Source organism: Aquarana catesbeiana, linkage group LG10, assembly GCF_042186555.1.
Source record: "Aquarana catesbeiana isolate 2022-GZ linkage group LG10, ASM4218655v1, whole genome shotgun sequence".
Taxonomy (NCBI): Eukaryota; Metazoa; Chordata; class Amphibia; order Anura; family Ranidae; genus Aquarana; species Aquarana catesbeiana.
Window position 1 is genome coordinate 170,460,346 of NC_133333.1, and position 27,591 is coordinate 170,487,936.

At 44.2% G+C, this 27,591-nt stretch overlaps 1 protein-coding gene and 1 long non-coding RNA gene across 2 annotated transcripts in view; one reads left to right on the plus strand and one right to left on the minus strand.

The window, feature by feature from the left end:
* MRPL20 (mitochondrial ribosomal protein L20) overlaps positions 1–4,818 on the minus strand; it is a 20,298-nt gene extending 15,480 nt beyond the window's left edge. The window contains exons 1-2 of the mRNA XM_073602959.1: positions 4,661–4,818; positions 2,923–3,033 (exon numbers count right to left, since the gene is read on the minus strand). Of these exons, the coding sequence (XP_073459060.1) occupies positions 2,923–3,033; positions 4,661–4,747 (198 nt within the window). The 5' untranslated portion in view covers positions 4,748–4,818. The remainder of the gene's footprint in view (positions 1–2,922; positions 3,034–4,660) is intronic.
* Positions 4,614–19,315, plus strand: LOC141111032 (uncharacterized). The gene is made up of 3 exons (XR_012236364.1): positions 4,614–4,994; positions 10,360–10,552; positions 19,255–19,315. It is a non-coding gene; the product is annotated as an uncharacterized lncRNA (long non-coding RNA).
* The last annotated feature ends 8,276 nt before the right edge of the window (positions 19,316–27,591 follow it).

Consider the following 27,591-nt stretch of genomic DNA (forward strand, 5'->3'; position numbering starts at 1 on the left):
TGCCATGGTGGGATGATCAGGAGGAAGGAAGGCGGGGGGGGGGGGGAGGGGGGCCTGAAGTCTCTGATAACAAACTCAGCCCTCCAGCAAAGTTCAGCGGCAGGGGGGCCTCCCATTACAGCTCGGCACAGAATTTCCATAAAACTGGACGGTCCCTCACAAGCAGTGGGAGTGAGCATTACCAGGGCGGCATCAGAGACAACATGGCCAAGTGTGGAAGGGTGAGGAGGAGAGTTAAAACAGGAGTGGAGTGGCTTATGATCCCCCCTGTTATCAGGCCCTGGGGAGGGATTCAAGCCATTGGGAAGCCTCTTCTGGGGAAGTAGAGTAGCAGGTTGACTCACCGTCCACAACTCGTAGTCGGGCAGGGAACATCATGTTGTATTTCAGTCCCTTAAGACGGAGCTGGGCTTTAACGTGATCGAAGGTCCTGCGAAGGCGATGCGTCTCGATTGAATAGTCGGGGAAGAGCATAATCTTCGCATTTTAATAGCGTAGTTCTTCCAGTTTCCTCGCCTCCCGGAGGACCAGATCCCGATCACGAAAATTAAGCAGCTTGAATATAAAGGTTCGCTGTGGGGTACCAGTTGGGCCTCTGTTCGATGGCATCCTGTGGGCCCGTTCCACCGCGAAGTAGGATGAAAATGGCGCCTGCGGAGTAGATTTCCGGGTCACGGCCCTCAACCCCCTCCGGGAGACCCACCAGGTGTAGATTGTTCCTACGGTTGTGGTTCTCCTGGTCCCTGGCGTGGGATTCGAGTGCTCTCATTTTAACATGCAGTGTGCGGAGGGACGTGTCATGGTCACGAAGCGTGTCTTCAGTGTCTCCCACCCGCCTCTTCGCCTTCAAGAGCTTGTCACAGTATTTATCCATGTCGTGTCTAATCAGGCCCATCTCCATGAGTTCGATCTTTGCAGTGAGTGTGGTCTGGCAACCCGTTATGGCTTGCATCAAGGCCGTGAACTGGTCTGTTCCCATGGAGGCCTGGGTCTGTCTGGGACGCCATGCTGGGGTTACTAACGGAGGGGTTTTGGGGTCTGGATTCCGTTTCCTACCAGCTCCGGAGTTCCTCCTCTGCATGCCCAACGTTCACCAGTTCAGAAAAGCATGTCAGAGTGATTATAGATCCCGTGTAAATGGATAATTATGCCTGTCAGGTGCAGAGCCTCAGTTCCCCACATCCTCTCAAGTCACCATCTTGACCACACCCCCCATGGATCCATTTCTAGATTCTGGTCTCAACTGTGCATTCTATTTTAGATCATGGTCTATTTTTAGATCCTGGATCTATATTTAGATTCTGGTCTAAACTGTACAGTCCATTTTTAGATTCTGGTCTAAACCGTACAGTCTATTTTTTTATCCAGGAGCGAGCCTGCTTGGGTGCCCCCATTGCAAGGAGGGAGGGGTCAGGAGCGCCAGCTGGGGACCAAAGAAGAGGAGGATCGTGGCTGCCCCGTGCAAAACCTTAACACTAAAATCTCTACATCTACACTAACATATCTAACCCTGTAAAGAAGAAATCAACACACACACCTATTTTGAAGCCAATCCGGTCTAATCTCCAGCGACGGAAGCTTTGTAGAAGACACAGCCGACTGAAATGAATGGGAAGTGACATCACCCATAGACTTACTATGGGGCTTTCGTTGTCGGTTGTGTCCTCTGCACCTGCCCCCACAGCGAAGCCACAGCCGACAGCTCAGCGTGGAATCAGCTTCAAAAAAGGTATGTATACATATTTCTTCTTTACAGGGTTAGTATTAAATCATGGAGGTCTGTAGATGTAGAGATTTGAGTGTTAAGATGGACTTATCCTTTAAGGGGACAGGCACTCCCATTAAAGTGGAACTGATGCTGCCATCTTTCTGAGTGCCGGTCATCTTAATGCCTCTTCATTGGCCAGTGGGGGATGATATCACTCCTGCACATGCGCAGGAAATAATCATCCCAGCACTCTAAGCGGATCTGCACATATGCAGCTCAGTTTAAAACGCTGGAACAGACAGTAGGCAGGCTGGAGGGACATTTTATTGCAGAAGAGACCGTGCATGCAATAAAAGCCTGCCTGCTTGTGGTTTCTTACAGTGGAACCTCAGTTTCACTTTAGGATCTAGGTTTGACATCCATATACAGTACTAGGACTGAAATTTTCTCTAAAGGTTTTAAAGAAGCTTGGTGAGAGCTTGTTGTACACACACACACACACACACACACACACACACACACACTGCTCTTGTACAAGTTGAAGTTTGCGTGAACCAGGCTTTATGGTTTACACTCCAACCACATGGTTCAAGCTTAGCCGTTATTATAGGTCTCAAGGTCAGTACAGGGATGCATTAAGGTGGACCTTCAGTCATTTTTTCATCTTTCCATCTATTAAATCCTCTACCCTTGTTTTAACTTTGGATAGTAAAGCATTTTTTTTTGCCAGTAAATACCTTATACAGCACACTTGTTTGTCTTGTCAATAGCCTAGGCTTATGACTTCACGCACAGCTCTCTCTCGTGAGAGTTTGCCAGGAAGGGAGGGGGGGAGGTGAGTCATAGGAGGGATAATCAGAGCTGCAGAGCAGGGGGTGTGCCTCGGTGTAAATCTAGGAAGTGAACAGGCAGCAGCTTCAGCTGCCCACAGTTAAAATGGCTGCAGCCAGACTTAGTGAAGGGAGATTTCTGCAGCATATTTGGCAAGTACAGAATCACAATATATAAAATATGCAAAGTGGTTGGAGGGAAGCTTCAGAATGGCAAAGGTGTTTTTATTACAAATTATGTGAGCAGACTGCAGTTCCTCTTTAAGGAAGATATTTCTGAAGAAGCATTGTAAGTTTGCATGTAGCGGTCAACTACATTTGCAAATGCATACAAGCAAGATCTCTACTTCTATTACATGTTAAAAACAAAGTATTGCATTTTACCGTTCTCATGATGCGGGGTTTTACTTTTCTGGCTTTTGTTGAATACACAAAGGCTCTGCGCACAGCTCGTACCGCCAAACTATAACAGCGATTCTTTCGGCCTCGAAAATGCTGCAAAGGAAGAAAATTTGTGGTAAAGATGTAGGCATTTGCCATCATATAAAGGACACTTTCTTAAATGAATTAAAAATCCATTTCCCCACATGTGTAAAATAGTAAATGCAGATTTTGCTGCAATACTCATCTCCTCCCAAGAGCTGTCACTGAAGAATCACTCTCTGGTGCAGTTCCGATTCTCTTCTGGAATGAATGATGCCCAGTGCCACCTGTGAGCCCAGGCTGGCTTGGACTTGTCTCTTAGGAGTGCATCATTATGTCAGCTTGGTGTCACCATATTGCTGCTAAGAGTAGCAATCAAACAGCATAATAGAAGCACCGAGGTGTGCAGAACCAGCCACTGCCGAGGTCAGAGAAGAGGAACATTAAGTGGCCAGTCAGTATTGATATTCAGGAAATGGGTGGAGTTGGGCTTTAAAAGAAAGTGTATTGCAAAAAATACTGCCACTTTAAAATAATTTCCAGGCTTAGGGAACTTCTACAAATGATTATATTTACACCTCAACAGACATTATCATGAAAAGTGACTTGCAGTTATAGAGATAAAGAATTAGAAGTGTGGTGTACTTGATACCCAGGGCTGCGCTACACAAAAATATTAATTTTCAGTAAAAATTTTCAGAAATGAAATATTTTAATAATGGCCAGAAAGAAAACAGACAGTGAAAACTGTAATGGTCCCTTAAATTGGTGGTAATTAGAAAAGTGACACCCCCCCCCCTTACGTTGATGGCCATTAAAGTGCATTGGTGGTCAGTGGCAAGAACGCTCCTGGCGCCCGCGGTCAGTGGGAAGAACGCTCCTGGCGCCCGCGGTCAGCATGATCCTGGCGCCCGCGGTCAGCATGATCCTGGCGCCCGCGGTCAGCATGATCCTGGCGCCCGCGGTCAGCATGATCCTGGCGCCCGCGGTCAGCATGATCCTGGCGCCCGCGGTCAGTGGGGGAAATACTTATGTTGGTGGTCAATAGGAAGGCTCTAATAGTAGTTAGTAGGAAAAATGGCTGTTACATTGGTAGTAGTAAGTGTGAAGAATGCTCCTTTTAGTTACCTGAGAGGCAGAAACTGCTCAAGGAACCCCTGGAAACCTTTGCAGAGGTCCACAGAACAATAACTAACAAAGGGTGTTATAAGCTGTAGATTGTGTGTAGTTTAGAGGGTGGGGGTTGCCTTGTGCAGGTGAGGTGTATGCTTTGCAAAAATCAGAGAACTGCTTATGTATTCTATAGAACCATTAAACCCAATAGGGATGGGATGGGAGGGCACTTGTCTGCGCTGAGCACACTTTGGAGCAGACGGGATCCAGGCAGTCTCTTGATCAGCACTAAGCAGATACTTCTATAGGGATGAATAAGGCCTTCATCGTTGATGAATCCACTCACCTCTACATCTGATGACAGAACACACAATCAGAGGCAGATCCTTCACACCACAATCCTCAGTACCTGCTGTCATATGTGACTTGCTCCAGCCCCATGCATCCCCCTGCAGGCCATCCCAGCTATCTATCAGGCTGGACGATGGGCAGGATGCAGCATACAGGAAGAGGCACGCAGGGCACCCCTGGGGTCACAGAATACATCAGTATCCTCAGACAGGTTCCCCGTGTTCCTCTGACTTACCCGAGCATGTTTGAGCACCTCCTGAATCCTCCAGTACCGATCTGGACCCCGGCTCCGAATCCAGCGTGACAAACTTAGAAACACCATGCTGTGCCCTCTACTTAATGCCCCAGATGCCCTCAACAAAGATGGACTCCGCGTGCCCTCTGACTTTGACACCTTCAGTACGTGCGTCAGACGTCACGCTTTATTTTCCTTCTGGCGAGCTTTATTGACATATTATACACAGAACGCAAACAGTAGTTCTGCTGATTTTCTTTAGAAAGGTGTGGCAGCAGTAGCTGCATATACAGGATGTGTGGTGAGGGAGGGCTGCAGTACAACAGTGTTGATGGTATTAGTGTAATATATTATTATTATGTAATCTCTAGTACTAGTCGAACTTTTGCTGAAGCATTGGGGTATCCTAAACATTCGTATGTATTTGAAGTACTTAGCACAGGTTTTTTTTTTATCTTTTGTTGCATCTTAAACCTGCTGAACAGAACTTCTGCACCCACTGCATGTCTGCATATATGTACTCCAGTCATGTCTGCATATATGTACTCCAGTCATGTCTGCATATATGTACTCCAGTCATGTCTGCATATATGTACTCCAGTCATGTCTGCACATGTACTCCAGTCATGTCTGCACGCATGTACTCCAGTCATGTCTGCACGCATGTACTCCAGTCATGTCTGCACACAGGTACTCCAGTCATGTCTGCACGCATGTACTCCTGTCATGTCTGCACATGTACTCTCATGTCTACACATGTACTCAAGTCATGTCTGGACACATGTACTCAAGTCATGTCTGCACACATGTATTCCAGTCATGTCTGCACACATGTACTCCAGTCATGTCTGCACGCAGGTACTCCAGTCATGTCTGCACGCATGTACTCCAGTCATGTCTGCACGCATGTACTCCAGTCATGTCTGCACGCATGTACTCCAGTCATGTCTGCACGCATGTACTCCTGTCATGTCTGCATGCATGTACTCCTGTCATGTCTGCACACAGGTACTCCAGTCATGTCTGCACGCATGTACTCCAGTCATGTCTGCACGCATGTACTCCAGTCATGTCTGCACGCATGTACTCCTGTCATGTCTGCACGCATGTACTCCTGTCATGTCTGCATGCATGTACTCCTGTCATGTCTGCACACAGGTACTCCAGTCATGTCTGCACGCATGTACTCCTGTCATGTCTGCACATGTACTCTCATGTCTACACATGTACTCAAGTCATGTCTGGACACATGTACTCAAGTCATGTCTGCACACATGTATTCCAGTCATGTCTGCACACATGTACTCCAGTCATGTCTGCACACAGGTACTCCAGTCATGTCTGCACGCATGTACTCCAGTCATGTCTGCACGCATGTACTCCAGTCATGTCTGCACGCATGTACTCCAGTCATGTCTGCACGCATGTACTCCTGTCATGTCTGCACGCATGTACTCCTGTCATGTCTGCACGCATGTACTCCAGTCATGTCTGCACGCATGTACTCCAGTCATGTCTGCACGCATGTACTCCAGTCATGTCTGCACGCATGTACTCCAGTCATGTCTGCACACAGGTACTCCAGTCATGTCTGCACGCATGTACTCCAGTCATGTCTGCACGCATGTACTCCAGTCATGTCTGCACGCATGTACTCCAGTCATGTCTGCACGCATGTACTCCTGTCATGTCTGCACGCATGTACTCCAGTCATGTCTGCACGCATGTACTCCAGTCATGTCTGCACACAGGTACTCCAGTCATGTCTGCACGCATGTACTCCAGTCATCTCTGCCCGCATGTACTCCAGTCATGTCTGCACGCATGTACTCCTGTCATGTCTGCACATGTACTCTCATGTCTACACATTTACTCAAGTCATGTCTGGACACATGTACTCAAGTCATGTCTGGACACATGTAATGTACTCAAGTCATGTCTGCACATGTACACCAGTCATGTCTGCACACATGTACTCCATAATAAAAGACACATTTCAGCCTTGTGGGCCTTGTAGCACCTTCTCTTGGTTTTATTTAATGCCCGCATGTAGGGCTAGGCTGCCCCTGAGGCCAACTGTAGAAGTAATAGAGACATGATTAGGGGAAGGGTGGTCTATACTGCACAGGCTCAGTGTTAGCGAGCTCCCAGGCCCAGACACTGCACCTGCACTAATAACATATGCAGTGGGGGGATCCTCTTCAGTGCCATGGAGCCTGTTAATGCCTCATGCACACACTTGGCATTTAGCCCCATTGTATAAGATGCGGGGGTTTAGGTGCGGGTGGAAGGCACAGGTGCACAGCACAGTCCCGCTGCCAGCAGCTGGTAAAACTCTATTACAGGTTGACAGCTGATGCTGCTGAACAGGACTTGATGGTGCACCAAGTGCTACTCACATTTATGGCAGTATGTGCCTAGGGACTAAGGCCCAGAGCGCAGACTGCTTGCTTTGCGGGTCCCTGGGCCCATGTTACCCTAAGGGCTGGTTCGCACTATAGCATTGAGCTTTTCATGCGATTTGAGGTGCGATTATGGAGTGTTAGTTTGTGTTTTAGTGCGATTTTAGTGCAGTGTGCTTTTGGGTGGATTTTTATGCCTTGTCTGCTGTTGCCGATTACTACCACTACTAAAAAATTGTGGGAAAAACTCACCAGAATTGCTTTGAAAAAAAAAATGCATATATATGGGTTTTTCACACATTTCCATTGAAGTCTATGGGCCACACAATCACACTGCATCGCATCACAGTAGCACATGACCCTTCCCCAATTTCGCAGGGCATTGATGTTAAAGGCCACCATTGAAAACAAATGTGATTTGCATTGTCCTGCAGTTTTCTGCGACTCAGTGATCACTGTCCATATTCCCATTGCACACGTTTCTGGAATGAGCTCTCAAAGGTACCGGGTACAGCAGCGACCACCAGCTGGATACTGGAGCATGAATGACACTGTGTAAAAATGTGCCATGGATCTTCAAATAAGTCCGAATGGTTCTTTTATCGAAGAAAGAATACATTGCAAAAAAATGCAACAAGCCATGCAGGGATATGAAAGGGGATTGGGAGGCGATTCATGCTTTCCTGTTCTTGATTTGTGGATGTTCATTTAAATACTTTGCACAACTGTGTGCACCTATCACACGCCTGACGAAGGGTCTTTGTAAGGTGATCTTTCATCAAGAAAAGAACTGTTCTGACTTATTTGAAGATCTGTGGTGCGCTGGAGAATATTGACACTGTCTCTGTGACTCAAGTCGCTTTACACAAATCACACTAGTGTGAACAAGACCACTGTGTACCGTCCAGCCCCGTCTAGCAGCATCAGCTTTCCGGTTGTCATAGAGTCTTAGAGGCTGACAGCATTACGGATGGGCCGTGTGCCTGTGCATTCTCCCCGCATCTGGGAAAAAGACACAGGGGGCGCCAGGCTAAGGGCAGCATTAGTAACACCTCAGTTTATTAAAAATAAGACAAAGGGCAACTTGCATATTAAAACTTTCAAATAAGCATGTGTATAATCCTGTAGCCAGACATGGAAGGTCTCCCAAGCAGTCTTTAATGGAAAACAGCACCAGTGTAGTGGAGCAATGATGACAGGAACAGAAGGAAGTGACCAGCTGCCACAAGAACCAGCGTGGAACGCAAGATGGAGCTGGGCTGGACGTGACGTCAGCGGGCGGCCGTGCTGGCGCAGAAGGGGGCGGTAGCACGTTTCAAAGCTAGCTTCTTCAGCAGACCAGAAATTAGGTGAAACTTCCCAATGCAAAGAATACCCAAAAACATGCAATGAAATAAAGAACACAGCATTTTTGCTTGCTCAGGATTGGCTGATAAAAGCCAACAGAGCTTCACCTCATTTACTAAGCTCTGGAGCAACTGTACTTGAAAAGTGCTCGGCCTATTTGCTTTTAGTAAACCAACCCCAAAGTATAAGAATTTGCCAGCTTGCAAAATTATCATGGAGGTGGAACTAACAACTAAGTTGTAGAGCTTAAAATTGGACCTTCAGTCATTTTTTCAACTTTCCATTTAAATCTTCTGCCCTTGTTGTTTTAACTTTGGATAGTAAAACATTTTTTTTCTGCCAGTAAATACCTTATACAGCTCATTACCAGTTTCTTGTCTGGTCATTAGCCTAGGCTTATGACATCATGCACAGCTCTCTCTCTCTAACTCTTGTGAGAGTTTGCCAGGAAGGGAGGGGGGTGAGTCATAAGAGGGCTAATGAGAGTTGCAGGGCTGCAGAGCTGGAGGAGTGTGTCTGTGTGAATCCAGGAAGTGAACATGCAGCAGCTTCAGCTGCCGACAGTTAAAATGGTTGCAGCCAGACTCAGTGGAGGGAGATTTCTGCAGCATATTTGGCAAGTACAGAATCACAGTATATATAAAATACTGTGTAAAGTAGTCGGAGGGAAGCTTCAGAATGGCAAAGATGTTTTCATTACAAATGATATGAGCAGACAGCAGTTCCTCAGTGCAACTGCACTGTATCTGAGCACCACAAACCAAAAAACACTTGTAGCCAGGTGGTGGCTAACTTTGTCTGTGTCATCATGAGACATTCTATAACATCAGCTGCAGTGAGCCTGTTTCCCTCTAATGTTCAGCCTGGACACTGTGTCATCATCTCCTGAATGCAGAGCAAGCAGAGACCACAGGTGTAAGCAAGGGATTGTGGGTTTTGTGGTCCCAGGAGCCAGGATTTGCATTGGAGCTAGACTGCTGCAGACTACAAGTTCCAGCCAGCTGGGAGAGAGAGAAGAATGCTGGATAAGGACATAAATATTCTGGTCTGGGGAGGAGTCTTTCTCTTGGGACCACGTCCTTCAGCTGAGAGCAGGGACCTCTGAGGGATGCGAGCAGGCGGCGTGGCCTAGGTGGTGTGGAGAGTTTTCAGCGAGTGAGCGGGGGAGCAGATCCTTTAATGCCAGCTCCCTGTCAGCTGAGTGACTGTTGGGGGTCACTCTCATCGTCACAGGTACAGACCCAGCTGAATCCCAGTGTCGCTAGGTGCATGGCCAGGCACCCCCTGGTTGCAGATTCTTTAGGAGCCTGCTCCAGGACATTCTATTCCCTTGAGCCTTGGTATCCTCAGGATTGGTGAGCGGGCAAAAGCCCACCCTGTGTACATCCCACAAGATACTGCATGCAGACATCTTTATCCCATCTCTTTACATTAAAACCTCAAAAAGGAAACACTTTGCACATGCTATTTTCTGTTGCTGGTTGCCATTGCACAGCAATCCTTCTGGGCCCTTGAGCTAGTTGAGAACACACTGAACATCTACATCACAAGGACTCCTCCACTCTTCTCTTCTCCCCCCACTGAAAGCTTTCAGGGGAACTAGACTCAGAGATTAAGTATTGCATTTCTTCTTTTAAAATTGTGCCACAAAGTTTTTAGGCATCGTGATTTGAAGGGAGCAGTCTGACATAAAACGTCATTCTCTTCCCTTTTATACCTGGGTCATAGGTTCTTTCAGGACCTACTGGTTACTACTGTTAGACTTATTGTTATTTTCTTTGCATTGTATACCCTTTGCATATTTACCAAGAGTAAGAGTATAACACTGAAGGATATCTGCCTTTATCTGCTTCATGAATCTTAAAGTGGTTGTATACCCCCAATGCGGAAGTTGTACCTGTTGGTAAGCCTATAATAAGGTACAGTAAATATAGTATATTTACCTTGTAGTGCGCCGATGATGTCATCCCTCCATGCTGTTTCTTCACTAGCAAGTGCCATGACTGACTGCTCCCGCACGCATGCACGGGAGTGACGTCACGCGACTCCGGCCAGTCACAGAGCCGGAGTCCGCGGCTCCGGAAGGAAGAGGGACGAAGATGGATGCGGGCACCAGCGGGGACAGCACAGGCTTCGTTTGCAGGTAAGTGCCATGCATCCTAGCCAATTATGCTTTTACTTTGCATTGGAACAAAGAGGAAGTAAAACCCATCAGGGTTTACTTGCTCTTTAAGTAAAATACTTGTTTACTTTGCTGCAGGCTGGTGTCTGTGTAATTGCATTATCACTTTGGGACATGTCTGAAACCCAGGGTATCAGAGGTGTCGGGATGCTTGCAAGGTCAGGGCAACCTTTGGGGTCAGTCATCTTCCAGCGGCCCTCATGAGGGGGGTGATACATACTATTTTTTTTAACAACAAGGTTGGTCTTTATTGGAGAAGACATCATTGTACAGTTAAAATTTACAATCAAGCTCTCGTATACAATTCAAAAATAAAAGGATCAAAATACAGAAAGATTCATTTGTGAAACAACATAAATTGCAGAGTCAGATATGAAAAGGAAGACAATGCTAATCATTGCAGGTATCTCTGATATAGCTATCCACGTGCATAGGATCTAGTCTGTCGGGTTTAAAATATTGCTTATCTGGTGGGGGGAGATATTACATTCTCTTACGTTAATACCTCAGAATCTATCCACATGTCCCACTGATCACCCATGGGGCATTAGAACTGTTCGGTCCAGGGCAGCCATATTCGATCAAACTTCTGCGGACATCCTCTATTGGTGTAAGTCATCTTATATAGAGGCAGCACCGCATTGATAGCGGAGTCCCACGCCTCCACCTTGGGGGAGGACGGTGACGCCCACTTCTTAAGAATTTCCTTCTTGGCATAAAACAGCAGTAAGGAGATCAGTATTTTCGTGTACTTAGGCCTCTGGTCATCATCATGGATGCCCAAGAGGGCCAGCTCGGAGGATATCGGCAACGTTAACTGTAGGCGGATATTAATGCTTTCAAAAACGGCTGCCCAGAACTTCGCTATAAGAGGGCAGGTCCAAAACATATATAGATATGTGCTGTCTGGGGATTGACATCTATTACAGTTTGGTGATCTAGTAGGATAAATCTGGTGCAGTCTCTGTGGGGTGTAGTATACCCGGTGTAAGAATTTGGTATGTAGCAACCTGTCTCTAGATGAAATCATCAACTTGGACCCATCTTCAAAGCATTCTTCCCAAGTCTCCCTGTCCAGGCTGGGAATATCAGTCTGCCATTTGGTCCACAGTGAGTGCATCTTAGATGAGTCAGTTTCAATCAGAGCAAGGTACAGAGTGGAAAGGGTCTTTTTAAGAATTTCATGAGCTAGTGTTTCCTAAATAGGGTCTGGTTTAAGGTGTATAGGAGTGGGAAATTGAGCTCTAGCTGCATGCCGCAGCTGATAGTATCTGAATATCATTCTACTAGGGAGCCCAAATTTCTCTGCTAAGTCCTGAAATGAGAGCAATGTCCCTGAGTGAATTATGTCCTTGAGGACCTTAATTCCAAATCTGGCCCATAGTTGTGGGTCAGGTATGGATCTAAAGTGATGGAGGGATGGGTTCCACCAAAGTGGTGTAAAGGGGGAGTACTGACATGGGCGCAAGAATCTCCTTCTAGCCACTGCCCATACCTTTAGGGTCGTCCTGGTGGGCCCTGGGAGCAAAGAGTAAGCCAAAGGACCCCTATAAGCTAAATTTCCTAGTTCCGTAAAGGAGCCTATGATAGCAGCCTCGAGGCATGTGGCGGCATTAGACCTGGATTGTTCAAACCACCATCGCATAGTAACTAGAACCGCTGCCCAGTAGTAGATTAAAAGGTTAGGTAGTGCGAGGCTCCCACAGTGGACCGGAAGCTGCAGAGTTGACCTAGCCAATCTGGGGGAAGATCCCTTCCATAAAAATGACCCAATGTATCCATCCAGGTCTTTAAATAGGGAGCTAGGGAGTCACACAGGGCAATTCCGAAATACATAATTAAATCTGGGTAGGTATAGCATTTTTAATATATTGATGCGTCCCAACAAATTGAGTGGTAAGTCCCTCCATTTAGTGCAATGCTCCTTAAGTTTTGTGATAATGGGCTGGATATTAAGACGACGGAAGGCTTGGAGATCTCTGGACACCACTATCCCCAAGTACTTAAATTCCTCTACCCACACCAGTGGAGTCAATGGCATCTCGTCACGGGCCTTGGAGTCTATAGGGAAGATGACCGATTTGGACCAGTTTATTTTGACCCCGGAGAACCCTCCATACCTATTAAAAATCTCCAGTGCTGCTTGTAACGAGGGACCAGCGTCGTTGAGCTACAGTAATGCATCATCTGCATATAAGGAGATTTTCTCCTCCAGAGGGCCAATCCTAACCCCCCGCACAGCCTCTGTTTCACGTATCAGGACAGCTAGCGGCTCAAGGGCCAAGGCAAAGAGGCTAGGCGACAGCGGGCAACCCTGCCTCGTGCCCCTCCGGAGGAGAAAATATTCCGACAGGGTGTCATTTACACGGATCCTGGCCTTGGGCGAGTTATATAATAAGCCAATCCAATGATACATACTATTTAATTAATATTCAAAGTAAACTCCCCCATCTATGTCTCCATGCGGTGGCCATCTGGAGTAGGGGCAGTTGATTCATGTAGCATTTACTTCATGGAATCCATCTGCCCTTAGCTCAAGCAGGCATGAGGGTGTGCTTAGCTGAGAAAATCCCTCCTCTCCTTCTGAAGACTCCCAAGATGTATGACATCATGTGTCCAGGCATGAAAGCTAGGAAGTAACTGAAGAAATGTAAAAAAAGGGAGAGAAGTGCTCTAGAGGGAGAGAAGTGCAGCTCATTCCTTTCAATCCATTGGGAATCTAATTTAAGATTCTCAAAGAGGTGCATATCTCCTCTAGTTGTAATTGTCAGCTTTGCTGGCTATAGCATAGTGTATGGTAGCTGGAGATGATGCAATCTTTTTCACATCTATATATTTGGCCCCCCTTTGCTGGATTCTGCTCAAAAGTCAGGGCTGGAATGAGACTTTGGACCCATTCATTTCTATGTTACCTTTGGCACGAGCCATAGCAAGGATACTGTCCCGGTCCCTGCAACGAAGCATCTTCAAATCAAATGGATGAGGCAGGATTCTGGGCAGTGGAGGACGAGCAAGAATTCTGTGAACCCTTTCTACCTCAAAAAAGAATGCGAAATTCTGTTTATCAAAAATTTCCAGGAGCCATTGCTCAATATAAGTAGTGGGGACCAGGAGCCCCAGACTTCTGACATTGTTATGATGGAGTCTGTTCTCCATGTCCTCGATTCTGTTATCATGATTTACAGTAAATCATACCTTAACCACTTGCCGACCGCCTCACGTCTATATACGTGAGCAGAATGGCACGGGCAGGCAAAATCACGTACCCATACGTGATTGCTTTTCCGCGGGCGGGGGGTCCAATCGGACCCCCCCCCGGTGCCAGCGGCGGTCGGCATTTGTCTAGGAGCGATGAGAGACGAGGGGGAGACCATCCGATCGTGGCCCCCCCCTCGCGATCGCTCCCAGCCAATGAGGAACATCCCCTGCCTGTGTATAATACACACAGGCAGAGGATGTGATGTCATCTCTCCTCGGCTCGGCAGTTTCCGTTATAGCGCCGAGGAGAGAAGACATGCACCAACACACACACACACACACAGTAGAACATGCCAGGCACACAAAACACCCCCGATCCCCTCCCGATCGCCCCCCGATCCCCCCCCAATCACCCCTCCCCCCTCCCTGTAACACTGACACCAAGCAGTATTTTTTTTTTTTTTCTGATTACTGCAGGGTGTCAGTTAGTGACAGTTACTGTGGTAGGACAGTGAGTGTTACCCCCCTTTAGGTCTAGGGTACCCCCCTAACCCCCCCTAATAAAGTTTTAACCCCTTGATCACCCCCTGTCACCAGTGTCACTAAGCGATCATTTTTCTGATCGCTGTATTAGTGTCGCTGGTGACACTAGTTAGGGACGTAAATATTTAGGTTCGCCGTCAGCGTTTTATAGCGACAGGGACCCCCATATACTATCTAATAAATGTTTTAACCCCTTGATTGCCCCCTAGTTAACCCTTTCACCACTGATCACCGTATAACTGTTACGGGTGACGCTGGTTAGTTGGTTTATTTTTCATAGTGTCAGGGCACCCGCCGTTTATTACCGAATAAAGGTTTAGCCCCCTGATCGCCCGGCGGTGATATGCGTCGCCCCAGGCAGCGTCAGATTAGCGCCAGTACCGCCAACACCCACGCACGCAGCATACGCCTCCCTTAGTGGTATAGTATCTGAACGCATCAATATCTGATCCGATCAGATCTATACTAGCGTCCCCAGCAGTTTAGGGTTCCCAAAAACGCAGTGTTAGCGGGATCAGCCCAGATACCTGCTAGCACCTGCGTTTTGCCCCTCCGCCCAGCCCAGCCCAGCCCAGCCCACCCAAGTGCAGTATCGATCGATCACTGTCACTTACAAAACACTAAACGCATAACTGCAGCGTTCGCAGAGTCAGGCCTAATCCCTGCGATCGCTAACAGTTTTTTTGGTAGCGTTTTGGTGAACTGGCAAGCACCAGCCCCAGGCAGCGTCAGGTTAGCGCCAGTAGCGCTAACACCCACGCACGCACCGTACAGCTCCCTTAGTGGTATAGTATCTGATCAGATCAATACCTGATCCGATCAGATCTATACTAGCGTATAGTTTTTTTGGTAGCTTTTTATTGAACTGGCAAGCGCCAGCGGCCTAGTACACCCCGGTCGTAGTCAAACCAGCACTGCAGTAACACTTGGTGACGTGGCGAGTCCCATAAATGCAGTTCAAGCTGGTGAGGTGGCAAGCACAAGTATTGTCCCGCTGCCACCAAAAAGACAAACACAGGCCCGTCGTGCCCATAATGCCCTTCCTGCTGCATTCGTCAATCCTAATTGGGAACCCACCACTTCTGCAGCGCCCGTACTTCCCCCATTCACATCCCCAACCAAATGCAGTCGGCTGCATGAGAGGCATTTTTATGTCCTCCGGAGTACCCCTACCCAACGAACCCCCCCAAAAAACATGTTGTGTCTGCAGCAAGCGCGGATATAGGCGTGACACCTGCTATTATTGTCCCTCCTGTCCTGACAATCCTGGTCTTTGCATTGGTGAATGTTTTGAACGGTACCATTCACTAGTTGCGTATTAGCGTAGGGTACAGCATTGCACAGTCTAGGCACACTTTCACAGGGTCTCCCAAGATGCCATCGCAATGTTTTATTGATATTATGTTTTATCATGTTTGTTTTTCAGGTCTGCAATTTTTTATACTTTACCGTTTACTGTGCTTTATTGTTAACCATTTTTTTGTCTTCAGGTATGCCATTCACGACTTTGAGTGGTTATACCAGAATGATGCCTGCAGGTTTAGGTATCATCTTGGTATCATTCTTTTCAGCCAGCGGTCAGCTTTCATGTAAAAGCAATCCTAGCGGCTAATTAGCCTCTAGACTGCTTTTACAAGCAGTGGGAGGGAATGCCCCCCCCACCGTCTTCCGTGTTTTTCTCTGGCTCTCCTGTCTCAACAGGGAACCTGAGAATGCAGCCGGTGATTCAGCCAGCTGACCATAGAGCTGATCAGAGACCAGAGTGGCTCCAAACATCTCTATGGCCTAAGAAACCGGAAGCTACGAGCATTTTATGACTTAGATTTTGCCGGATGTAAACAGCGCCATTGGGAAAGCATTTTATCACACCGATCTTGGTGTGGTCAGATGCTTTGAGGGCAGAGGAGAAATCTAGGGTCTAATAGACCCCAATAAAAGAGTACCTGTCACCACCTATTGCTATGATAGGGGATATGTACATTCCCTGAGATAACAATAAAAATGATTTAAAAAAAAAAATATGAAAGGAACAGTTTAAAAATAAGATAAAAAAGCAAAAAAAATAATAAACAAAGAAAAAAAAAAAAAAAAAAAAGCACCCCTGTCCCCCCTGCTCTCGCGCTAAGGCGAACGCAAGCGTCGGTCTGGCGTCAAATGTAAACAGCAATTGCACCATGCATGTGAGGTATCACCGCGAAGGTCAGATCGAGGGCAGTAATTTTAGCAGTAGACCTCCTCTGTAAATCTAAAGTGGTAACCTGTAAAGGCTTTTAAAGGCTTTTAAAAATGTATTTAGTTTGTCGCCACTGCACGTTTGTGCGCAATTTTAAAGCATGTCATGTTTGGTATCCATGTACTCGGCCTAAGATCATCTTTTTTATTTCATCAAACATTTGGGCAATATAGTGTGTTTTAGTGCATTAAAATTTAAAAAAGTGTGTTTTTTCCCCAAAAAATGCGTTTGAAAAATCGCTGCGCAAATACTGTGTGAAAAAAAAAAAATGAAACACCCACCATTTTAATCTGTAGGGCATTTGCTTTAAAAAAATATATAATGTGTGGGGGTTCAAAGTAATTTTATTGCAAAAAAAAATAATTTTTTCATGTAATCAGAAAGTGTCAGAAAGGGCTTTGTCTTCAAGTGGTTAGAAGAGTTGGTGATGTGTGACATAAGCTTCTAAATGTTGTGCATAAAATGCCAGGACAGTTCAAAACCCCCCCAAATGACCCCATTTTGGAAAGTAGACACCCCAAGCTATTTGCTGAGAGGCATGTCGAGTCCATGGAATATTTTATATTGTGACACAAGTTGCGGGAAAGAGACAATTTTTTTTTTTTTTTGCACAAAGTTGTCACTAAATGATATATTGCTCAAACATGCCATGGGAATATGTAAAATTACACCCCAAAATACATTCTGTTGCTTCTCCTGAGTACGGGGATACCACATGTGTGAGACTTTTTGGGAGCCTAGCCGCGCACGGGACCCCGAAAACCAAGCACCGCCTTCAGGCTTTCTAAGGGCGTAAATTTTTGATTTCACTCTTCACTGCCTATCACAGTTTCGGAGGCCATGGAATGCCCAGGTGGCAAACCCCCCCCCCCCCCCAAATGACCCCATTTTGGAAAGTAGACATCCCAAGCTATTTGCTGAGAGGTATAGTGAGTATTTTGCAGACCTCACTTTTTGTCACAAAGTTTTGAAAATTTAAAAAAGAAAAAAAAAAATTTTTTTCTTGTCTTTCTTTATTTTCAAAAACAAATGAGAGCTGCAAAATACTCACCATGCCTCTCAGCAAATAGCTTGGGGTGTCTACTTTCCAAAATGGGGTCATTTGGGGGGGGTTTGTGCCACCTGGGCATTCCATGGCCTCCGAAACTGTGATAGGCAGTGAAGAGTGAAATCAAAAATTCACGCCCTTAGAAATCCTGAAGGCGGTGATTGGTTTTCGGGGCCCCGTACGCGGCTAGGCTCCTAAAAAGTCCCACACATGTGGTATCCCCATACTCAGGAGAAGCAGCTAAATGTATTTTGGGGTGCAATTCCACATATGCCCATGGCCTGTGTGAGCAATATATCATTTAGTGACAACTTTTTGTAATTTTTTTTTTTTTTTTGTCATTATTCAATCACTTGGGACAAAAAAAATTAATATTCAATGGGCTCAACATGCCTCTCAGCAATTTCCTTGGGGTGTCTACTTTCCAAAATGGGGTCATTTGTGGGGGTTTTGTACTGCCCTGCCATTTTAGCACCTCAAGAAACGACATAGGCAGTCATAAATTAGTCATAAATTAAAGGCTGTGTAAATTCCAGAAAATGTACCCTAGTTTGTAGGCGCTATAACTTTTGCGCAAACCAATAAATATACACTTATTGACATTTTTTTTACCAAAGACATGTGGCCGAATACATTTTGGCCTAAATGTATGACTAAAATTGAGTTTATTGGATTTTTTTTAGAACAAAAAGTAGAAAATATCAATTTTTTTCAAAATTTTCGGTCTTTTTCCGTGTATAGCGCAAAAAATAAAAACGGCAGAGGTGATCAAATACCATTAAAAGAAAGCTCTATTTGTGGGAAGAAAAGGACGCAAATTTTGTTTGGGTACAGCATTGCATGACCGCGCAATTAGCAGTTAAAGCGACGCAGTGCCAAATTGTAAAAAGTGCTCTGGTCAGGAAGGGGGTAAATCCTTCCGGGGCTGAAGTGGTTAATGGGCCATCTTATCGTCCACTGCCCTCACTCTGCCTTTAAGTGCAGCACTACGCTCTCATACTTTTTACAAATCCTGCCTCATTTATTCATTTATTTTATTCACAAATCAAGTAGAGCTCAATGTACATTTAAAAAACACATATATAAAGTATCTCACAAAAATGAGTACACCCCTCACATTTTTGTAAATATTTTATTATATCTTTTCATGTGACAACACTGAAGAAAGTATTGAGTGTACAGCTTGTATAACAGTGTAAATTTGATGTCCCCTCAAAATAACTCAACACACAGTCATTAATGTTTAAACCGCTGGCAACAAAAGTGAGTACACCCCTAAGTGAAAATGTCCAAATTGGGCCCAAAGTGTCAATATTTTGTGTGACCACCATTATCTTCCAGCACTGCCTTAACCCTCTTGGGCATGGAGTTCACCAGAGCTTCACAGGTTGCCACTGGAGTCCTCTACCACTCCTCCATAACAACACATTATGGAGCTGGTGGATGTTAGAGACCTTAAGCTCCTCCACCTACCGTTTGAGGATGCCCCACAGATGCTCAATAGGGTTTAGAGCAGAAAAGATATAATAAAATATTTACAAAAATGTGAGGGGTGTACTCACTTTTGTGAGATACTGTATATACTGAGCTTGCTGCACTTTATACTTTATGTATAATGTGTGTTTCTTTTCTTTTAAGCAGACATGGCAACAGTGCTAATTTATCCTTTGGTCATGATTTGGAATGGCATTCAGAGATCTTTGCGTGTGTGGGGTTGGTTGTGAAGGTAAGCGCTAAGCTATTTTTTATGGGCTGGATTACAGAAGATGTTATAAAAATTGTATAAACATTGAATACCTGAAACAATATCTGAAATGTATAGTGCAAAATATAAGTGCAGCGCAATCACTTGCAGATTATTCACTCATAACAAACAAAACTATGCAACACTGTACCCAAACAAAACTTATGTCCTTTTTTCCCCACAAATAGAGCTTTCTTTTGGTGATATTTGATCACCTCTACGGTTTTTATTTTTTGTGCTTCAAACAAAAAAAGACTGACAATTTTGAAAAAAAAAACACAATATTTTATACTTTCTGCTAAAAAATGACTCGGTTAAATTGATGATAGGCAACTCCTATCCTCATATTGATTAGTGGTTCCAAATTAATAATAACTACTGTAGTAGGGAACAGACACAAAAGATACGCTCAGCATCTTTCCAAATAACTGTTCTGCTTTATTATGACGCAATTGAAGGTTTTCATGCACATGATTACGTAGGTATCACATTAATATTACAATTGTACGTTTATGGTAACAAGGGGCGTTACATAGGCAGGCTAATTCTAATCAGGACTCGAAAGAATGTAAACATGTACTGAAAACATTATTAGTGCTGTGTGCACAGTGAGGGCAGTGTGCAATACATACAAAATACAATACAATTATATACAGAACTTACAAATTTCCATTACAGTCTCCCCTCTTTTGATCAATATTTTGATCACTAACCATACCTGCTATAGCCTTTAACATGGAACCTCCACATGCTTAGGTGGAGGTAGTCCTGGCCAAAGAGGCAAAAAAAACTCCATTGTGGAGAAAATAATAGCTGAGCAACTTTTTCATTACCAAATGACTTTTCATTGTAAAAAACAAATGATTGATAAGACATATTTACAGAGTACTGGCTGTACACTCCTGTGGCCAGAATGGCCTTCTAGCTGAATTGTTGGCATGCTGACTTATCAGCATATGTAAACACAGACAATTCTACATAAAATGGAAGACGTACAAAAGACAAATATGACTTCAACATGGCTAAACTACTTTTCATATATATATATATCCCTTACAATTAAGGTAATTGAATCAAAAAGTACCCTAGACTGTGATCACAAGAGGGAAACAAATCAAACAGAGATTTCTTTAATTTAGTCATTTTTGCAGTGTCTGGTGTGGATCCAGGTGACTTTTCCTTCAAGTTTTGCAAAAACTGTACATGAAATAGATGTTGTATTGAGTCTCCAAACATTTCCTTATATATAAATGTCTCCTAACAATCCACAAGTCACCTGGCTTTAGTTTTAGATCCTTCCAAACTTTTAGGATCTGGTATTGGGGTGAAAACACATAAATGAGTTTGTCAAAAACCTTAAAAGATCATCAACATTCTCTGTGAGATCCAAATGGAGGACTTCAGCTGCTGAGACAAAATATAAGCAAGTGAGTAACCTTCTCCCAAACCAAATCCCATAGGGAGAGAGTCTAACATCCCCCTTAGAGGCTTGATAAAATATAAGAAAACATTCAGGCAAAAGTTTTCTAGTTTCTTACTCTACTTTGTCTGCTACATTGTAAACAGTAGGGGGTATAAAAATAAAACCTCAAAACTTCTAGTAAGGACTCTCCTATAAAAATGATTTCCTCTGTTACTCTCTGTACTTTCTGCACTCTATATTTACAAACTACTTCTGATAATACTTTTTACTGTGGCCTTTGCAGTAGCATTTGCCACTGGACATCCAAAAAACATGCCCATACAGACAAAATGCATACTCGTAAGATCCTGACTTGGGCATCTGGATATATCTATTTGTAATCTCTGGAAGGGATGTTCAGCTTTTGGTAACACGTTTGGTAACAGGTAAAACAAGAAGTGGTGTGTTATAAAAACAACTGTGGTGAACCCTGGCTCTATCCCACACTCATTTACTAAGGCAGCCATAACTGCTTGTGACTGATGACATGGTCTGTGTGTCAAGCTGGAGGGAAAAGAGTGGCTGGCAGACATAAATAATCACCTTTTCCAAAGTCCTGTTTCATAAGAAGTTGCCCCCTGTGGACCACTTGTTCTTCTCATTCTGGGGTCCTTAACCTCCCTGGCAGTATGATTATTTCGGATTTTAGGTGCTGAAAGCGGTACAATTATTTTGCATGGAAATTTGGCATTTTATATTGTAGGCCTGTAATTCTTAACAATAACACACTTAAATCTGTTCAAACAAGAGTCTAGTAGATATCCCGGGTATGATGAAGTTTGAAACATAAAAACATAAATTATAATATAATAAATAAATATAAATAATTTAAAAAAAAAATAATATAATAATAATATAATACATTTCCCCACGATTCACTATCGCTCAATTCTGCAAATGTTCTAATTTACTATCGCTGTTTTCTAGCTGGTCTAAAGCCACTTTTGATGTAAAGGGACACTTTTTGGTTGCTATGGACAATCTCCAGTTTCCAGGCAGAAAGAACAGTATATATAATATAAAACTGCATGCAGGGCATGGGCCAAAGCACTGGGGACAAAAGGGATGTGAAAAAATTTCATACAGTACTGTAATCTGTAAGACACCACGGGGACACCACGGACACCATGGGGGACATCGCAGGATCCTGGGGACAAGGTAAGTAAAGCTGCAACAGGATCCTGCAATGTAATCCCGAGTGTGGCTCGGGGTTACCGCTAATGGGACTGAGATTTAACCCCGAGCCACACTCGGGAAAACCGCCAGGGAGGTTAAAGTTGAATTATTAATCCCAGCTATACTGGGCCAGAACTAGGGTGGAATCTGTGAGTTGCACAGACCCATCAAGTATCCGGGGCTGTAATACAGCATCCTTAGTCACCTGGTCTGCTTCCATGTGTGAGTTTTAAAGTTAATATGGCTACCTCAGCAAGAACCTGGAAAGCTGAAAACAGCCGATCAAATTAACTTGGCATGCTTTATTGGTTTACCTGCCGAAGTAAAAACAAACTTCTGGCCCTTCAAATGGAACCAAAAGCTCTCTTTATCTCGACTATCTATATAAATATACATTCTTTTTATAGCTCACAGGCTTTGCTAAAACATGGAGCTCTGCTTCTTGAGCTGGGGAAAAAGGATCCAATGACTTTAAATACAGAGTATCCTTCTGGGTGATAAACTGCATACTCAAATCTACAAAAAAATTTTAATATCTGGGTCTTCGGGGAGTGTGTCCTGCACTACAGCAGCTAAATCCTACGTCATCAATTTAACACATGTGTCTTTCCTATCTTTTGAATAAATGTACGTGTTTTTCATTGTTAGATTTGTACATACAAACAAACTCATATTTTAAACCTTTCATTAGACAAACATTTAGTTAGCTGTATATTTGTTGCGCAGAATGTCGGACCATTAAAAATGAAATGTTTGACCAAAACAATATCTAACTTTGTCTAATAGCACCTTTGCATAAAAGCTACAGCTCTGATATATCGGGGTGAACCCTTCATTACTGGGTCCAGCTTGCATAAATATATTACAATGGCTTGTTTTCTATCATGCTGTTTGTGTAAGAACTACAGTTTCATGTTTCAAAAGACAACTTCATTCTGGCAATATTATAATAAATGATAACAATACCCTGCGGTCATGCAGAGATGCCCATAAATCCAAAATATTCTTCTGCTTATACCACTGTACTTACAAGGAAAAGGGGCAATTAATTTCACAATCCACACATTCTGCTTTGGATTTCAAAAATAAAAATAAATAAAAACAAAAGGATCAATAATCTGTATGATGGACCAGAAAGCATCAAAAACCATAAAACAACTGGCTGCAGGTGGCATCTATCCTAACAGGGTGTGTGGACTTTATGTGATGGGTCTGTTATATTTAAATTTTATTTATTATTACTCTCACATCATGGACTGCACATCAAGTTATTATCAAAAACCTTAAAATTTCATTTTTGTAGAAAAACTTCTTATGTATCCCATCCATCTTGGCTTTGTTAAATATTATGGCAGCTGTATTCCAAATAACAACCTCATCTTAATCTTTTTTTCTCTCAATAAGGGGCTTATTGAATAAATGTAAAATTACAAAATTGTTATCTTAATCTAAACTAATCCCATTTTTAAAATTTCCCCAATAACCTGGATTTCATTTCCAACCAAAGGTTGTCTAAACCAGTTTCAATATATCTATATTATTAATAAAATTGTTAAACTCATATTATAAATGAATACTCATTATTACTTAATTTTCCTTAATGTAAATGCACTGTTTCCACTATCAAAGGATATTCAATTCGTGTAATATAAGGTTAAATGTAACCTTCATTTTACCATGTCTGGAAAACAGATTCAAAAAATAAATTGTGATGACATTGTTTACCATTAGATTCGTTAACCCGCCACATTTTGTTATAAATGTTTTGTCTAAAAAACTGGAATTGGCATGGTGTCCTTCCAGCTTATCACTGACCTCTCATCTCAGCCACATTCTTTCAGGAGAGCGCAAAGGAGGGGGTCACATCTGCGTACATGACACACACAAGCAATAGAACTAAAGGTTCCAGCATTCACACACATACACCAATATCTCTCTAAAATCGCTTACATTTGTACACAACACATGCATATCATTCTCTCACTTTCTTTTAACTCTCATTAACCACTTAAGGACCGCCTCACGCCGATGTACGTCGGCAAGGTGGCACGGGCAGGCAGAATCACGTATATGTACGTGATCTGCCTCCCGTGGGCGGGGAGTCCAATCGGACCCCCCCCCGGTGCCCGAGGCGGTCCCCTTTTGTCCAGCAGTGATCGGAGATGAGGGGGAGACCATCCGTTCGTGCCCCCCCCTCGCGATCGCCTCCGGCCAAACAGATCATTCCTATGCTGCTGTATGCTAAACAGCAGCAAAGGAAATTATGCCATCTCTCCTCGGCTCGGTATTTTCCGTTCCGGCGCCGAGGAGAGAAGACTGCAATGTGAGTGAAAACACACTACACACAGTAGAACATGCCAGGCACACAAAACACCCCCCTTTACCCCCCGATCCCCCCCCAATCACCCCCTAATCACCCCTCCCCCCCCCCCGTCACACTGACACCAAGCAGTTTTTTTTTTTCTGATTACTGCATGGTGTCAGTTTGTGACAGTTAGTGTGGTAGGACAGTTACTGTTAGCCCCCTTTAGGTCTAGGGTACCCCACTAACCCCTCCTAATAAAGTTTTATTTACATTTTTCTGATCGCTGTATTAGTGTCACTGGTGACGCTAGTTAGGGAGGTAAATATTTAGGTTCGCCGTCAGCATTTTATAGCGACAGGGATCCCCATATACTACCTAATAAATGTTTTAACCCCTTGATTGCCCCCTAGTTAACCCTTTCACCACTGATCACTGTGTTACCGTTACGGGTGACGCTGGTTAGTTAGTTTATTTTTTATAGTGTCAGGGCATCCGCCGTTTATTACCGAATAAAGGTTTAGCCCCCTGATCGCCCGGCGGTGATATGCGTCGCCCCAGGCAGCGTCAGATTAGCGCCAGTACCGCTAACACCCACGCACACAGCATATGCCTCCCTTAGTGGTATAGTATCTGTACGGATCAATATCTGATCTGATCAGATCTATACTAGCGTCCCCAGCAGTTTAGGGTTCCCAAAAACCCAGTGTTAGCGGGATCAGCCCAGATACCTGCTAGCACCTGCGTTTTGCCCCTCCGCCCGGCCCAGCCCAGCCCACCCAAGTGCAGTATCGATCGATCACTGTCACTTACAAAACACTAAACACATAACTGCAGCATTCGCAGAGTCAGGCCTGATCCCTGCGATCGTTAACAGTTTTTTTGGTAGCGTTTTGGTGAACTGGCAAGCACCAGCCCCAGGCAGCGTCAGGTTAGCGCCAGTACCGCTAACACCCACGCACGTAGCATACGCCTCCCTTAGTGGTATAGTATCTGAACGGATCAATATCTGATCCGATCAGATCTATACTAGCGTCCCCAGCAGTTTAGGGTTCCCAAAAACGCAGTGTTAGCGGGATCAGCCCAGATACCTGCTAGCACTTGCGTTTTGCCCCTCCGTCCGGGCCAGCCCAGCCCACCCAAGTGCAGTATCGATCGATCACTGTCACTTACAAAACACTAAACGCATAACTGCAGCGTTCGCAGAGTCAGGCCTGATCCCTGCGATCGCTAACAGTTTTTTTGGTAGCGTTTTGGTGAACTGGCAAGCACCAGCGGCCTAGTACACCCCGGTCGTAGTCAAACCAGCACTGCAGTAACACTTGGTGACGTGGCGAGTCCCATAAGTGCAGTTCAGGCTGGTGAGGTGGCAATCCCAAGTAGTGTCCCGCTGCCACCAAGAAGAAGACAAACACAGGCCCGTCATGCCCATAGTGCCCTTCCTGCTGCATTCGCCAATCCTAATTGGGAACCCACCACTTCTGCAGCACCCGTACTTCCCCCATTCACATCCCCAACCAAATGCAGTCAGCTGCATGAGAGACATTTTCTTTATGTCCTCCCGAGTACCCCTACCCAGCGAACCCCCCCAAAAAAGATGTCGTGTCTGCAGCAAGCGCGGATATAGGCATGACACCCGCTATTATTGTCCCTCCTGTCCTGACAATCCTGGTCTTTGCATTGGTGAATGTTTTGAACGCTACCATTCACTAGTTGAGTATTAGCGTAGGGTACAGCATTGCACAGACTAGGCACACTTTCACAGGGTCTCCCAAGATGCCATCGCATTTTGAGAGACCCGAACCTGGAACCGGTTACAGTTATAAAAGTTAGTTACAAAAAAAAGTGTAAAAAAAAAAAAAAAAAAAAAAAAAAAATATATATATATATATGTATATATATATATATATATATATTTTTTATACTTTCCCGTTTACTGTGTTTTATTGTTAACCATTTTTTTGTCGTCAGGTACGCCATTCACGACTTTGAGTGGTTATACCAGAATGATGCCTGCAGGTTTAGGTATCATCTTGGTATCATTCTTTTCAGCCAGCGGTCGGCTTTCATGTAAAAGCAATCCTAGTGGCTAATTAGCCTTTAGACTGCTTTTACAAGCAGTGGGAGGGAATGCCCCCCCCCCCACCGTCTTCCGTGTTTTTCTCTGGCTCTCCTGTCTCAACAGGGAACCTGAGAATGCAGCCGGTGATTCAGCCAGCTGACCATAGAGCTGATCAGAGACCAGAGTGGCTCCAAACATCTCTATGGCCTAGGAAACCGGAAGCTACGAGCATTTCATGACTTAGATTTCGCCAGATGTAAACAGCGCCATTAGGAAATTGGGAAAGCATTTTATCACACCGATCTTGGTGGGGTCAGATGCTTTGAGGGCAGAGGAGAGATCTAGGGTCTAATAGACCCCAATTTTTTCAAAAAAGAGTACCTGTCACTACCTATTGCTATCATAGGGGATATTTACATTCCCTGAGATAACAATAAAAATGATTCAAAAAAAAAAAAAAAAGAAAGGAACAGTTTAAAAATAAGATAAAAAAGCAAAAAAATAAGACGCACCCCTGTCCCCCCCTGCTCTCGCGCAAAGGCGAACGCAAGCGTCGGTCTGGCGTCAAATGTAAACAGCAATTGCACCATGCATGTGAGGTGTCATCGCGAACGTCAGATCGAGGGCAGTAATTTTAGCAGTAGACCTCCTCTGTAAATCTAAAGTGGTAACCTGTAAAGGCTTTTAAAGGCTTTTAAAAATGTATTTAGTTTGTCGCCACTGCACGTTTGTGCGCAATTTTAAAGCATGTCATGTTTGGTATCCATGTACTCGGCCTAAGATCATCTTTTTTATTTCATCAAACATTTGGGCAATATAGTGTGTTTTAGTGCATTAAAATTTTAAAAAGTGTGTTTTTTCCCCAAAAAATGCGTTTAAAAAATCGCTGCGCAAATACTGTGTGAAAAAAAAAATGAAACACCCACCATTTTAATCTGTAGGGCATTTGCTTTAAAAAAATATATAATGTTTGGGGGTTCAAAGTAATTTTCTTGCAAAAAAAAAAAAAATTTTTCATGTAAACAAAAAGTGTCAGAAAGGGCTTTGTCTTCAAGTGGTTAGAAGAGTGGGTGATGTGTGACATAAGCAGATTTTTTTGTCCCAAGTGATTGAATAATGACAAAAAAAAAATATTTACAAAAAGTTGTCACTAAATGATATATTGCTCACACAGGCCATGGGCCTATGTGGAATTGCACCCCAAAATACATTCAGCTGCTTCTCCTGAGTAC